Source organism: Strix aluco, chromosome 3 (genome assembly GCF_031877795.1).
Source record: "Strix aluco isolate bStrAlu1 chromosome 3, bStrAlu1.hap1, whole genome shotgun sequence".
NCBI classification, from domain to species: domain Eukaryota; kingdom Metazoa; phylum Chordata; class Aves; order Strigiformes; family Strigidae; genus Strix; species Strix aluco.
Genome location: NC_133933.1, coordinates 108,462,376 through 108,478,495, shown reverse-complemented (window position 1 = coordinate 108,478,495; position 16,120 = coordinate 108,462,376). Strand labels below are relative to the sequence as shown.

The 16,120-nt window shown below is 35.0% G+C and overlaps 1 protein-coding gene across 1 annotated transcript in view; it reads right to left on the bottom strand.

The window, feature by feature from the left end:
* Positions 1-16,120, bottom strand: part of CSMD1 (CUB and Sushi multiple domains 1) — a 1,278,503-nt gene that overhangs the window by 297,034 nt on the left and 965,349 nt on the right. The window contains exons 19-21 of the mRNA XM_074819927.1: positions 13,141-13,257; positions 11,524-11,739; positions 8,685-8,873 (exon numbers count right to left, since the gene is read on the bottom strand). Of these exons, the coding sequence (XP_074676028.1) occupies positions 8,685-8,873; positions 11,524-11,739; positions 13,141-13,257 (522 nt within the window). The remainder of the gene's footprint in view (positions 1-8,684; positions 8,874-11,523; positions 11,740-13,140; positions 13,258-16,120) is intronic.

Here is a 16,120-nt window from a genome sequence, read left to right as displayed (position 1 = left end):
GCAAAGTAGCAGAGTGTTTCTCCCTCTCAGTTCACCTCAATCTTGCATTCCTCTCAGTTAGAGTAAATTTTGAGGAGAGGAGTAAAAGAGGACAGTGTGAATGTACGTTTAGACAACATATCTCAAAGAACAGTTACATAAAGGTAACCAGTCAGGTTTTTTTCCTTCGAAAGACTGACTATGTCCTTTATACTGTGGGTAACTGCAGAAAAGCCTTACTGTAGGATACTGGCGGAGTCACTAGTTAGGTAGAGACACAGTACAGCTCTTCCAAATGTAATCAGTGTGTCTAGAAAGATGGGAAAAAGTACTCATGTGTCTCATCTGCAGATATCATCTACTAGCATATTTGACAGGAAAGGCATCATTGTCGTTTGACTGCTTTTGAGGAAGCTCTTATAGGAAATGAGATTTCCTTATGCATGACCCCACTACCTTTATTTCAAACAATTCAATGTAGAATGTGAAATTCTCTGTGAGGAGATTGGAAGTCCCAGTGTTTCTACAGTTGGTATAGAAGAGGTGGAGGGAAGGGATCTGGCTGGATGGCCGGGCCCAAAAAGTTGTGGTGAACAGAGTTAAATCCGGTTGGCGGCCGGTCACGAGTGGTGTCCCCCAGGGCTCGGTTTAGGGCCACTCCTGTTTAACATCTTTATTGATGATCTAGACGAGGGGATCGAGTGCACCCTCAGTAAGTTTGCAGATGACACCAAGTTGGGTGGGAGTGTTGATCGGCTCGAGGGTAGGGAGGCTCTGCAGAGAGACCTGGACAGGCTGGAGCGATGGGCTAAGGCCAACTGTAGGAGTTTCAATAAGGCCAAATGCCGGGTGCTGCACTTGGGCCACAACAACCCCCAGCAGCGCTACAGGCTTGGGGAGGAGTGGCTGGAGAGCTGCCAGTCAGAGAGGGAACTGGGGGTGTTGATTGACAGCCGGCTGAACATGAGCCAGCAGTGTGCCCAGGTGGCCAAGAAGGCCAATGGCATCCTGGCTTGTATCAGAAATAGCGTGGCCAGCAGGGACAGGGAAGGGATCTTACCCCTGCACTCGGCACTGGTGAGGCCGCACCTCGATTACTGTGTTCAGTTTTGGGCCCCTCACTACAAAAAGGACATTGAATTACTCGAGCGGGTCCAGAGAAGGGCAACGAAGGGTCTGGAGCACATGTCGTAGGAGGAGTCGCTGAGGGAACTGGGGTTGTTTAGTCTGGAGAAGAGAAGGATGAGGGGAGACCTCATCGCCCTCTACAACTACCTGAAAGGAGGTTGCAGAGAGCTGGGGATGAGTCTCTTTAACCAAGTAATGAGCAATAAGACAAGAGGTAATGGCCTCAAGTTGCGCCAGGGAAGGTTTAGACTAGATATTAGAAAGCATTTCTTTACAGAACGGGTTGTTAGGCGTTGGAATGGGCTGCCCAGGGAGGTGGTGGAGTCCCCATCCCTGGAGGTGTTTAAGAGTCGGGTTGAGATAGTGCTTAGGGATATGGTGTAGTTGGGAACTGTCAATGTTAGGTTAATGGTTGGACTAGATGATCTTCAAGGTCTTTTCCAACCTACATGATTCTGTGATTCTGTGATCTCCCTGAAAAGCCACATCATGTTAATGTAAACAGAGAATTCACCAGACAGGTAAGGTATGGGGAGTTGCTTCCATAGGAGAAGCACACTTTTAAGAGGGGAAAAAAAAAAAAAAAAAGAAAAAGAAAAAGTTTAATCTTCAGAGATGGGGAAAACTTAACACCACATTGAGTAATGATCATGTCTGTTCTTTAAACAGTGCAAAGGGAGTAGGTAGAGTCTTCAAAACTCTGTGATGAGCTGGAATGATACTGCATAATCACTTGAGATTCAAGGCTGAGATAAACATTAAAATCATTCTAATTACAAAGACAAGAGAGCGAAGGGTTGACACAGGGAAATAAGATTTACAATGACACCTCTTTAAGAACATCCATCTGATTTTGCAGATAGACTTGACGGTGTCTTTTTACTGTGAAAAGGAGGGTCCTTACTGATGAAGCAGGGATGCTGCCTCATTATGAGAGCTAACCAACTTCCAGACACTCAGATAAAGACCTCTGAAGCTCATGGAAGACCATCTACCTGCACAGCATGGAGAGAAGGCTAGCAAAAATGATGATAATGCAGTCCCTATGGGACTCAAAGTCTTGGACTAAAAACGCCAGGGTCATGAATTTAAGCTAACCACATCTCCCAAGCTCTGGTTTTGCCTTACCTGGAAAATAACTCTCAGAGGAGAAGAAATGGTGGAAAGGTACAAATGGTTCTCTGACCAGGAAAATTTCAGAACATGTTGGAGATGAATCCTGGAGGAAGGACTTGGAATTATTTACTTGAATGGAGAAGGGCGAATGGCAATACCTTTGGAAACCCTGATGGTTTGTTGTTTTTTTCACCAGCAGATGAAACTGAGTACTATTTCTGTGATACCAATCAGTATGTGCTTGTGTGAATGTTTAGTTTATAAACTAATGCAATTAAATTTGAAGGGGTTTCCTTCTGAATCTGATGAAAAGAATCACGAAAGCATATATATTAGCATGTGTCCTAGAAGGACCATAAAATCCTTGTTGATGTATAAAGCTTGATGTATATATATCACGTAGATGAGTTTGGTCAGTGTAACGATGATAATGAGAAAGAAATAATCAAGAGGCAGTTGAACCCAGTAATGTATTTAAGACTTTGTGCCACTGAGTTGAGACAAGATTGGACTTCTGAATGTACACTGAAGCCTGCAGATTTCAGGACAAGTAGTGCCTTTTCAGTCTTTAAGAATTAGTCTTTGTGCGAATTCCTCTCCAAGGTAAGAGGATATCTTCACCCCTAATGTCTTTGGTACAATGGTAACAAGAAATGGGACCTTCGTAAACATTCTTGTGCTAAGAAAAAAATCATATGAAAGCAGCTTGTACTGAAATTCATTTAATGTGTCTTTTCCCCTCAGTTTCACTCAGATGCTTAGCAGAGTTTCTTTCCTTGTGTTTGTCTTAGTTGCGTTATAGATATCTTTAGTCTGCTGCATTCTTAGAGACTAAATTTTCTTTGTAGACTGAGTTAAAAGAGTTATTTAGGTATATTGTTTCAGATAAGTGCCAGTTGTCTATGCATAAAAGGCTTTCTTGATCAATTAGGAAGTTGGATCTTGTACATGGATTTAATGACAGATGTCTTAGAACCAGTCTATAAATTAATTCAAAGCTGAACATAATAAGAACAAAAAGGAAATGTTGAACTCTCAGTAAATAAATTTCCTTTCTATATGAATTACAGGCTTATCATGTATACATATGACTGGATATGCATCTCTAAATTATGCTTGAGACAGGCATAACTGTGTCTGGCACAGTAAGTGGTTACACTAGTCCTATAAATTCATGGCTGATATTTCATTAAGCTAATTATTAATACTTTGGTAATCTTTGCCACTTTGCAATATGTCATTCACATTATGGAGATAAATGAGCACTTTCAAGATATCAGCTATGAATCTCTTATTACTGCACAATATGTAGGAAAGGCTTTCTAAAAGATATACACATTTTTTTTTTAATGTTTAAAAAACAGAAAAACCCAAAACATATATGACAATGATAGAAAATATCTCTTTTCTTCAGTGAAAGGTAATAGTATTCCTGCAGATCAATACAATTTTATCTCTGAACTAAAATAAATGTGTTTGAATGGAACACAGAGAAGCCGATCAGAAAGAAACACCAAACCAAAAAAAAAAAAACAAACAACCACAAACAGGCAAATATCTCAAATTTCCCAAGACCTATAACTTCTTGAAGTTTCCATATATGAAATAAGATACTAATTTTTATGGGAAATAATTAGTATAGACTTTATTGCTACTTAGTATAGTGCAGACATGCATTTTGATTCCTCTTCTAAGAAAATTAAATGTATGTCTGGTAACAAGTACTGAAATGAGATTCAATTAGGCAAACAATTTCATATTGAATTTACATACTCAAAATTATAACTTTTTGAGCCTTTTGTGTGGTTGAGCATCTTTGTTCATATGAATGGCTGCACATAACTGAAAAATAAATGTTCCATAAACACTAATGGTTCAAAATTTATATGCAAATGACACATGAGTAAAATAAATAGAGCACCTATTCAAACATGAAAATGAATAATACAAAACAAAAATTTCCATTTTATGAAGTAAGTTTACGAGATGGTAATTTTGAATAAAATCTTAAACACCAACTATATAGCTTATCATTCTAGCACAATTCTTAGTATATATGGAACTTCATAATAATTATTCAAATCTTCAGATAATATAAATTATGAATATAAATAATATTCATTTAATTTTATCTTATTCCAACAAATATCTCTAACCTCATGTGGAAAATTATAACTAATGAATTTAGTAACAGACACAGATAACTTTCCAAATAATACTACTTAAAAGTTAGTAAAAAATACATCTGGAAAAAAGAAAGCTTACATAAAATGAACACGTTAGGTTTTGTTTCCTTACATTATTGAAGTGTGCATAAAGATTGGCAGATTATACTTTTAGTGCATGTTTCCAACTTTAAATTCTTCATGATTTAAAGATGTCAGTAGAGAGTATTTGCTTATTTTTCCAGTGTTGTCCCAACAGTTAGGATACATTTTCACTCACTATATACTAAATACATTCAAATACATATATATTCCTTCCTAATGCAATTTACTGATTCTTTGGCATTTTCAGAATTTAACTACAGGAGCAGTAACACATTTCTTACTCCAGCCACCAACTGGCTCTTACATAAAAATGAACTGCTGGGATCCCCCTTACACACCACCTACCAAGACGACAGGTTTTTGTCTTTCTTCTTGCAAGGCTGAATCTAAAGTTTTATCTGAACTTTTAGACAACATCGAATTAAAAGTGATTGTAATTTTGGCTAAACTGCAGCAGGTTCTGCTTACGTGGTAAAGAGAGCCTCCTCAAGAGGACCTTAAAAGTCCAAAGGATTCACTAAATACATTTCTCAGAAACTACAAGTGATTTCAAGATTGAAATTTTACATCTTCAACCCTTAAACCATCGATCTTTGTCTAGAAAGCCTAGAAAACCCTTGTAAAGCTTACCATCTTTCCATGTATACTATAGACAGTATTAATTCACTTTTCAGAGATAAGATTACCTCAGAATAGAGAAAGAATAGCACACAGGTATGTAGAAGAAATGGGAATTCAAATTAGGTCCAATGAAATGTAATGAAGGTAACGAAATGTAGTATGTGCTAAAGAAGTACTTTAGATCTGCAACAGACCTCTTGGCCGCAAGGGTTCCTACATGTGCTAACAAGGTATATGATAGAAGAGCAATAAAGATGGTGAGGCAAGACAATAGGAACAAGCAGGCCAACTGGGAGGCCTTTGTCAATTACTTATTAGAAATAAATAAATAAATGGTCATAATTCCTCTATTTAGGCATCTAAATGGTGCCCAGAGACTGATTCACCTCACTGTAAAATGGATACCTAAATCTAGGATTTCTACTGACTTTATTGACTTAGCTATCTATAATTAGGCTTAAAATTTTTGCTCGCATGTATGCAACTACACTGCAAACAGTCAAATTTAGATGTTTGAATCTGTACTGGGTCTGGCTGAGCCAGAATTGGTTTTCCCCTGTAGCAGCCCTCATGGTGCTGTGTTTTATGTTGGGAGCTGGCAGGGTGTTGATAGCACACTGGTGGTGTGGCTACTGCTGAGTAGTGCTTACACAGCACCAAGGCTCTTTCCGACATTTCCCCCCCCCACAGTGGGATGGGGTGGGCAAGATCTTGGGAGGGGACACAACCAGGACAGCTGACCTGAACTGACCAAAGGGATATTCTATACCATGTGACCTCTGCTCAAGTATAAAGCTGGGAAAAAGGAGGAAGGGGGTGGGGTCACCCTTGGTCCTCCGAGGCAACCACTACGCGTATTGGAGCCCTGCTTCCTGAGAAGGCCCGACATCGCCTGTTAATGGGAAGTAGAGAATAAATCTGTTTTCTTTTTTTGCTTCCGCGTGCGGACTTTTGCTTCGCTTTGCTTATATTAAAACTGCTTTTGTTTTACCCACAAGGGTTGTTTTTTTCTTTTTTTTCCTATCTTATTTTCTTTCCCCTCTTTGCCCTGTTGAGAAAAAAAGGGGAAGGGGGGGGAAGTGATAGAGTGACTTTGTGGGTGCCTGGCATTTAGCCAAGGTCAAACCACCACAGAATCTGAATCTGGATCCCATCTACTATAAAATACCTGCAAACTGACAACCCCTGCTCACAACCCATAGTACTGGAACCAGTTAAATTCCTGGTACATGACAGCTGGTGATGGACACATACCTGTCCTCTGGAGAGTTAGATAATGAATTTCATAGAATCATTCAGGTTGGACTTTGTGTCTTCCAGCAATTTGTCATAATATCCAGCCATCTTCAAGTCCTCTAGAACTGTGTTTGGGGGTTTGAGGGTTCTTTTTTATGTTTGGTTTTTTTTTTTTTAACAGAGACTACCATTATTTAAATAGACCAGTATTTTTCCCTTTCTATATTTCATCTATGTTTTTTAAGATGCTAGATAAGGAATCATATTTTTAAACTATCTCATTGTACTTTGATATGACGTCACAGAAATTAATAACATATAGATATTTTTATTAGGTAGAAACACTTTTCTTCCTGGAAGACTTATCTTTCTTCTGTCAGGGCTCAAAATAGATCAGTGACTTACTTAGAAAATGCTTTATATTAACATCATTTTTAATCATTCCATTTTGCTTCCTATAAATTATATAGGTACTAAATACACTAATATGTTGACGGTATTAGAATCAGCTGCTTAAGGAACCCCTAAGCAACAGTTAAACTCTGAGCAACAGTTAAACAACATGCAGTAACAAGTGTTTTTATTTTCTAATTGCACATGGATACAGCCTAACGATACCTTGATAAAGCTAATGGTTAACATATTACTCAATTATGAATTCTAATAATGCACAATTAGCAGTTTTCTTCAAGAACGGAGAAATAAGGAGCTAATTTTCCATTCAGACACATGGACAGATATAGAATAGCTGAACACTCTTAAAATTAGGGAGAATAAAACGTTAGGTCCAAAGTAAGTATGTGAATATTATTCTGGTGAAATCTGCACTCTTAAAATCAGTATGGACTGAAGGAGTTAGGTTTCTTCTCCCTGGAGAAGAGAAGGCTTGGCAGGGGCCTCATCACTGTATTCCAGTACTTAGAGGGTACAAAGAGGACAAAGGCTCTCTCTTCACAAGGAGCCACATGGAGAAGACAAGGGGCAACAGGTACAAGTTTCTCTCAATATAAGAAAGAAATTTTTTACAGTGAGAACAATCAATCACTGGAACAACCTTCCAGTGTGGTAGAGTCCTCATCGCTGTAGTTTTCAAGATGCAATTAGACAGGGTGCTAGATAATCTCATCTAGACTCCCTTTCCTACAAAAGGCTGGACTACTTGATCTTTTGAGGTCCCTTCCAACTTGTATGATTCTGTAATTCTATGATATAGGATGGTGTGCACATGGTTAGCCAACATTCATAGACAAACAGTGTTAAGAAGTCAGTGATACTTCTAAGATAAATCAAGCTGAAAATAGCCTAAGATTTAAATCTAGAATTTCCAAATGTATGGCAAACTCCATATGATATTGTTTTCTCTCTCATCTGTTACTTTCTTTCATCATGAGTTAAATAATACTAGGTTTTTAAAACAAATTAGAAATAGTTTACTTTTTTCCATAAAAACTATATATGCATATACATATAAACTATTATGTTTCCATATAAACTATATACATGCATATACAATGTAGATGATATGACCTTTTTCAGACATAGAGATACATCCCTTTAAAACAAACAAAAGAACTACACCAAAGCTGAGTTTCTCCCGTAATGAAATAAAATCTTATTTAAAACAAGAACCCTCTTAAAGAAATCTATTTAGAGGTGTGTGGAACTATTTGACATTTCAGAAGCATTATGTACCAGATCAGATTCACTTCACATGGTGCTGATAAAACCATCTCACAAATCAAATACAGCAACACTACAAATTTTACAAAATTTAGTCCCAGAGCTTTTCCCAGAAAAGAACTGTTCAGTCAGTTTGAGTTTATACTTACTGATTTTTAACAACAGCACATTAGTTTTAAAAAGTATAGTTTACAGTGCTGTAATACAGTTTATAAACTGTAAAAATAAAACAGTTTAGGGTTATAAGAATAAAAACCAAAATGAGAAAACACCCTTAAAACCAGATGGGGGACTCTAACAAAGGCTATTTTTCATCTAAAAGCTCTAAACATTGTTTCTTTACCCTGAAAGACAAAGTAAGAAATTTATATCTTAATAATGGTAAACATACAGTTCAATAATTAGATTTGTATTTTATCTCACAAGACATTTTGATCTTATTTTCCATGACAACTCTAACTATTCCTCTTTCTTATTTTTGTTCTCTAAGTAAAAGAGACATGCATTACTTATATCTTGCACTGACTTTAAAGTTTGTACAGCTTGGGGATCAATCCTTTCAACCCAAGCGCTTTGTTCTCTGCCCATTATTCTGACACATGCCATGTGCTATTAACGATTTGATGAATGAAATGAAAGCATGTGACCACCTACCCACACACCTTGGCAGAGGTGCACTCCATACACGCCGACCACCTCCCAGGCAGGTAAGTTTGTTAGCACCTTCCAGGCGATATCCAGGGAAACAAGAAAAGATCAAGGAATCTCCAACACCAAAATGAAAACCAATTCGCCTACTGAAGGCAGGAACACCAGGATCATCACATGGCTCCAGATCATATTCTGTAGGTAATAAAACATAATATATAAATAAATAGGACAAGTTGTCCACATGGGAAAAAAAAATATTACCAAAGTAGTTGCATTGTGTTAGTAAGGAACACTTGGAAAACATATATTTCAGAGTTGTGTTCTCTACTAAAACCCAGTACTGTTTCTATATGTCTGTTAGGGATATATACACATTAATTACGTATCTATTGTGTCCAACCCACACTATATTTATTTTCTTAATTCCAAGGGCTGTAATGAACTTGTAGTGTAAGTGATTTACTATAAATTTGCTTAATTACATCTTTTGTATATAATTCTTGGTTCATTTCATCTGAACTACCAAACAACTTTAGAAGTGAGACTTAGTTAAAAAAATCGTTATGTAATGAAGAAAATCTGACAAAAAATCAAACAAAGGGTCAGGTGAATGAAAAGACATATGACCACATTTTCAAAAAGTGTACTTGAGTTACCTAAGTAAAAGTACACTCTTAATCAGGCAATGTCTATTTGTATGCCTTTTAGAAATCCTACAGGTGTCACCCAACTGAAAACAACTACATATATATATATTTTTTAAAGAAACCTCAAGTGCCTAATTTTGTTGTCTCTTTTATAACTATGCATCAGAAATAATTCAGCTAGAGTCAGAACAGATTGATGGGAAAAAAATCAGGGCTCCTACATACAGGGGAACTACATCAAACTCAGGAAACGTCTGAGCCAAACATTCCCTCATCCTCACAGAGTACGCTGGGGAAGTATCACTGTATGCTTGTTCTGTTTTGTGGGGTTTTTTCTTCCTTAGATATCACTACTGGCCTCCATTAAAGAACAGATACTAAAAAAGATCAACTTTAAATCTAACCCAAAAAGTCTGATTTTATATTCTTCAGAATATGATCCAAAATACCCAAGAGAACACTTAGAAGAGCTGATTACTGATAGAAAAGACATTTTCTAAAACATTTACCTTGGAGGTTGGTGGAAGGTAGGGTCAAATCCACTTAGAGGAAGAAACTCCATTTGGTCAAGGGAAGAAACTAACCCAAAGTTTCTGAATGAGTGTTTAAACAGCTGACTTAGTGAATAAAGAAATCATTTCCTATAATAAGTGCCTTGTGGGAAAGTCCTGAATAGTAGAAGGAATCTATACATCACACTAGTTTCTGCTGGGAGAAATTTTGTTTTGAAGACATATGATCTACTACCTCTGCTCAGCACTGTAAAGGCTGAGGTGGACATGGAGATACCTTGTGACAGACCTCTAGGCACCAGGGAATTTTCCTGACAAATTTCTGTGTTAGATGACATTTAAAACACGTTAAGGTCTTTTCACTAAATGCTTCTTACTATGAAGAAATACATTCGAGTTGTGTGAAAATAAGAAAACACACTCACCTATCTGTGTCACAAAATTAATGTACCTGATAATATTCCTCAAAATATTTATTTAATATAAATGATGGGATATGATGGCTATCTATGTGTATATCAGTTGTAGATAGGGCATAAACCTTTGTTTGTGTTTGAAAAATTCTGTGATCCACATACTTTGTTACTCTACAATTTTCCCCCTTACATCCATAATGATATTTTGTGTATTTTTCTACAAGTTACCTAGCCCTCTACCATTTTGAGTTATTTATAAATAAACTATCAGAGATATCATTTAATATTCACATTTACATTCCAAACTTGCAAAACTCCTCACCTCTGATTTGGTTACTCCAAAGTATCCAGAACGAATACACTGAATGAATTCAGCATTTCATGTAAGTAAATCCAACACTATTACTCTAATCAGTGAGGTGGGATTTTTTTCCTTTTTTAAATAAGCAAGCTAAATGAGATACATTATTTGTAAAATAGCATGTTCATCTGTAAAGATTGCCTGATCTCAACAAAACATAGTAATTGTTTTTCAGGTCTTGAAAAATTATGTAAGGGAGTTGGATATGAGTTCCTTATGCCTTTGTCCACAGAATATCTATGTCCATGAGCATCTCAATTAGTGGTTGATTTATTTGTATGTATATCTGTAAATATTCTACATTCCAGTAATAGGGATAGGCAAAGAAAATTACTTAGAAATGTATTTTATATGTAGTCTAATTTTAGAAGACTGTAAATAAGAAGTAGTAACTTAAATTTTTCAATTATCTTAAAGAGGAATTTGTAAAAATTATCAAAACTTCTTCACATATCAACAGTTAATAAATCTTTTATTTTATTTTTATATATACATTTTCTATTCCAAAATCAGTCTTCAATTTAGACTCCTCTGTGACTCTGAATTAGCATACAACTGCTTTTTTACAGTTTCTATACTTCCTTTAGTAAAATGGTACCAGTTAGTGTCTTTCTTCCGAAGCAGCAACTTCTATCTTTGTACATTTTATCCCCTTAATTTTCCTCCAAACTTCTTCACACTGTTGGTGGTTCTCTGAGAACAGGGAAAACTTCTCCTTAAAACAGTCACATCACCAACATCCTTCTCAATTTGTTAGCCACCTTTATAATCCTTAGCCAGTTTTCTACAACAGAGACTATACAATTTCTATTGACTTTTTTTAACTTCATAATATTTCTGTTATCGACAAGTAAAAATATTATCTGGAAACAATTTCTGCATATTTAGCAGAATGGAATTTCTTACCTGAAAATGTTATGTTGAAGCCTTCATAAGAAATTGAAAAATCAGATATAAATCGAAGCTGCGCAGTAAAATTTCCAAAGAGGCCAGCTTTAATTGTAGGGGGTAAGACTGAGCCAGTCAACCTGGCTACTGGTTCTGTGAAGCTGCCATCTTCAGTGATAAGCAAATAGTCATGAGAGCTCTCAAGGTGAAAGGTATGAAAAACCAGCTGTACGCCTTTAAAAATATTTAAAAGGAGGAAAAGAAAAGAATTTAATAGGAATTTTTTCTCTTCCTTTATAAACAGGTAACACAGAAAGTAAATCTTACATTACATGGAAAGATTTTTAGAAAAAGTCACACATGGAATCAAAACTTGAAATTCAGAGAATGAAACTTGCCGAATGCACATTGGTTCAACCAATCAATACATGCAGTGTGGATGTTTGTTTAGATCACCATAAATCAATAGCTCCCATAAGAGAATTTATGGGATTCAGTTTTACTTGTATACAGCACTGTGAAAATCTAAATTTGTACTGTATAGCTTTTATTCAAGTTCCTGTATGTATCTCTTATTTATAATCTCTGCCATGATCTCACTATTAAACTAGGAGACATATATTAATGCTTGGCTAAAATTTTGTATTCCTGTTATATTTCGCACTTCCTCCAGCACAATTCTGTTTTTCACTCTGAACTTCATGGAAGTGCCCATACAAAAGGACAAAGCAGATACAAGTTTTAAATACGGTCTTCCATATATATATTTTCTGGGACTGGGACCAGTCCTTTACCCAAGTCATGACTGTTTTTTCAGTGGCCAAGTTTCAATCCAACAATGAATTAAATTTTGAATTGCAGTTAAGTTTTCAAATACAATTATCTACTGTGGGGAACAAAATTCTTCTTAGAAAATCTTCTCACATATTTTACATTTAAAATGCCATATGATGTTTAAACAAAAATCCAGTCCATAAGAACATTTTAAACATTAGAAACTTCCAATATACTTCCTAAACTATCACACATAAGAAAGACTTTTGTAGTCATAGAAAGGAGATGGAGGAATATTTTTCTTATGTTTTGATTCAGTGGTATGTAACACATCATTAGTACTTCCTAGGCTTTTTTCCTTGGTTCTTTTACACATTTCCCTAACAGTTAAGCTGCCAAACCTAACTGTGCATCCAAATGTTACTCCACTGTGTATATAACATAAAGATATGTAATTTTTGGTGCTGATCATTTAGGTCTGAAATCTAAGGTTACTAATACACAGATCAAATCTGCTTCTTCATGCTTAATAATAGAGAAGAGCTATCAATAAGGTCATGACAGCTTCCACTGAAAAATGTAGTGTTATTTTAATATATTTTACCTCTTCTACTTTCTGCCCATTTGTCTATGACAGACTAAAACACATTTCCTCTAGTAATGCTTATAATAATGTTTCTTTTGCAAAATAAACACAAACTAGAAACACCACATTTAAAGATATTTATTTCGGGAAATTAACTTCTTCCTCAATGGCAGAAAACACTGATTTAGCTCAATTCATAACAGGTATTTTATTGTGTTTGAATTTTTTAAACATAGACATTACATATAAATATGCAACTCATATTAGATTCTTACCTTTGCCATGTGACACTTCAATAGTCCAAGTGCAATTCAAAGAGTTTGGATAAAAATCAGGAAAACCTGGAGAAAGAACCGTTCCACTCTTCCCATGAATATATCCACCACATAAAGCTTAACAAGAGAAAAAAAAGGGGCGGGGGGAAACCAACAGAAGTCATACAGAAGTCCTGGGTTTTATTAAAACCTGGTTAACTTTTTGAACTACCTTTAAAATTAAAAACAGGGTCAAGTATTAAAATAAGAAGTTAATTCATCCAAAGGCATGACATTCACATTTGACAACAGTGTGTTTATTCTCAACTTAGTCCTTGAAAAGGAGTTTATTCTTTGTCTTTTGTTAGTTAGCAGAATACAAAAATAAGTAAAACTTCATTCCAGACTATTGTAGGTATTAATTCTAATTGTATTTAAGAAAAAAGATTAAATTGGTTTTTGTGAACTAACTCAAAAATCAAATATCTTGCAGGTACTTTTCTTGCAGTACAGATTTAGAAAGGTATACATTTAATTCCATTTTTATCAAACAAAAATATTTAAGAAACAAAATGTATTTTTTTACATTAATAGAAAAGTTTGTCTCTATTTGATTTCTTCTGCAATGCTCAGGAAAAAAAATGTATCTTCCTCTCTGCCAGAGATTAAGATTGTCCCATTATAAATAATTTATTTGGAATTGAGTATTTTTAAAGACACAAGAACCATGCTAGAAAACATTTTATTTATATTAGCATTTGCTAAACTAGGCTGCTCAAATTTGCATGGCAAATTAATTAAAGTTTAAAATTTGCATGCTGAATTGCTCACTGATCTTATAAATACAGCATGGCTGTGTTTTTCACTAATCTCTTTTATGTAGTTTCACTCATCTTTTTATGTAGTTTAAAAAAAATTTAATAAACTAAATATTTAACAATAAAGCAACAAATCATTAAGATGCTCTTAGTTTTCTTCCTCACATAGAGCAACATACTTTGCCATAAGCTAGATGGCAAATATACATGACAAAATGTTCAATAAACTTGCAGTACTTATATGTAAAGGTGCATATAAAATATATCTATATACATACAAACATGCTGGCACTATAGCTAAAGTTCTTTTAATTTTTTATTAGACTAAGGTGTTTGTTAATGTTTTTAATTTTTAAAAATTTATGTATTATGTATGTTTATAAATAAATAGCAGGAAAGGAAATGTTTCTAGCCTGGTTTTGCCTGCATATATGTATTTCTGCACATAAACATGAATGAGAATAAGCACGGCTAAAACCACAGTAAATATATGGTTGATAACATTATTTAATAATAAATAACATAATTACAGGTTCAGAATGCCATAAATGGATAGTAGTATACATTAATGCAAAATCCCTCTTATTCTGTAAACATCACAGAAGGGAGAAAAATATTTGACTGTGCAACATTCCTTAAAGCTGATGATATTAAATATTTACAAAAAATTTACATAGTTTTAAGTTTAAAATTTAAATTATGTAAATGATCTGGTTTTCTCTAGAAAATTATTTTCACGTTCCACCTTGAGATTATAGTATTTTGAGAAGAACACATTAGTTAGAAGGAACTTTAGTCACTGTGCTTCTGTACACAGTTCTTTTTCTTCTTTGTTGGCATGAACAAAGTAACATGCTTTTCCCGTAGAGATTTATTCTGCTGATTTAATTTCTGAAGTTGCAATTTTCAGAACATCAGTAGTCTGCAGGTGACTTCAAAATGCTCATTTCAACCTCAGTTAAAACTGTCACATTTCAAAAATTTGGGTCACAACTTTTTGAGCCTCAAAAAGCAAATACGCTAACACAATGATTACCTAAAAGAATGTGAGTTTTATTTCATCTTTTTAGACCAATTAATTCAACGTAGCGGAATATGTGAGGAAAAAAGAAGAAACTGAGCATAACCCTTGTATGTTGCTTGCCTAGAGGCCCTACTCCCAAACAGCTTGAAATTTTCTGTCATATACTTATGCTGAAAGTGGATGACAGACCTGGGAAATAAGGACTTTCTTTCAATGAGTGAAAATTACCTATACCTTTCTGTAGTTCAACATTCATATGCAAACAAAAGAATTGAATATTGGTGTTTTAACTCAAAAATGCATTCACAATTTTTAGTATAAATTAAATTGAAAAACAATATTCAATATTAAGATTCCTAGTTTTCTTCAACCCACTGCAGCAAAGTAAAAAAGCAAAAGGAACCCATAAAATCAATGGAGGAATACTGAAAGTGCTTTGCTCATTTTAAAATTACAGCTTATAAGAAGATCTGTGTCACTCCAAAATTCTTCAACTGTGCCAAGAACATAACGTCTAAAATTTGATCACAAAATGCAATTGAAAACCATAGTTTGCTTCTGTCCTTGCAAAGGAGAAACAAGTTGTAACACTTACAAGGTGTGAGTTTGAATGATAGATTAGTTTGTTTTGTAGTGATTAAGAGCTTTTAACTATATTATAATCTTTTGGTAGCTTATGTTTTTTGTGACTGGGGCCAGAAGACTGTAGGGAGAATTAGAAGCCTGAGGAGAGTAAGTGCTCAGATTCAACAAAACAGTTTAAAACAGAATCAGAAACTAAAATACTTTGCTGAATCTAACTCTATGTTTGCCCGTTGACTTTCCACTGTAATCAGTGGAAACCTTGGGCTTGAAAAGGGAGTCAGAAATTCACTAATGTAAGTAATTCACTAAAGCAAGAGTCTTTGTTGGTATGGGCTTGCGTCTTCTCCCACCATACATTGATCTTTCATCACTGCCTTAGAACACAGTTATATCTTAACAAGAAAGAAGCCTTATCAAGACAAACATTTTTTTAAAGATAATCATTTAACAACCAGAAGTGAGAAAATAAGAAGTTTTTGCAGGAAGTTTAACGAAAGGAGTTTATGGAGAATTTTCAGAGATGCTGGGTTCTATCTCTATTGAAATACTTAGCTACAGTTGGATATTATTTTCT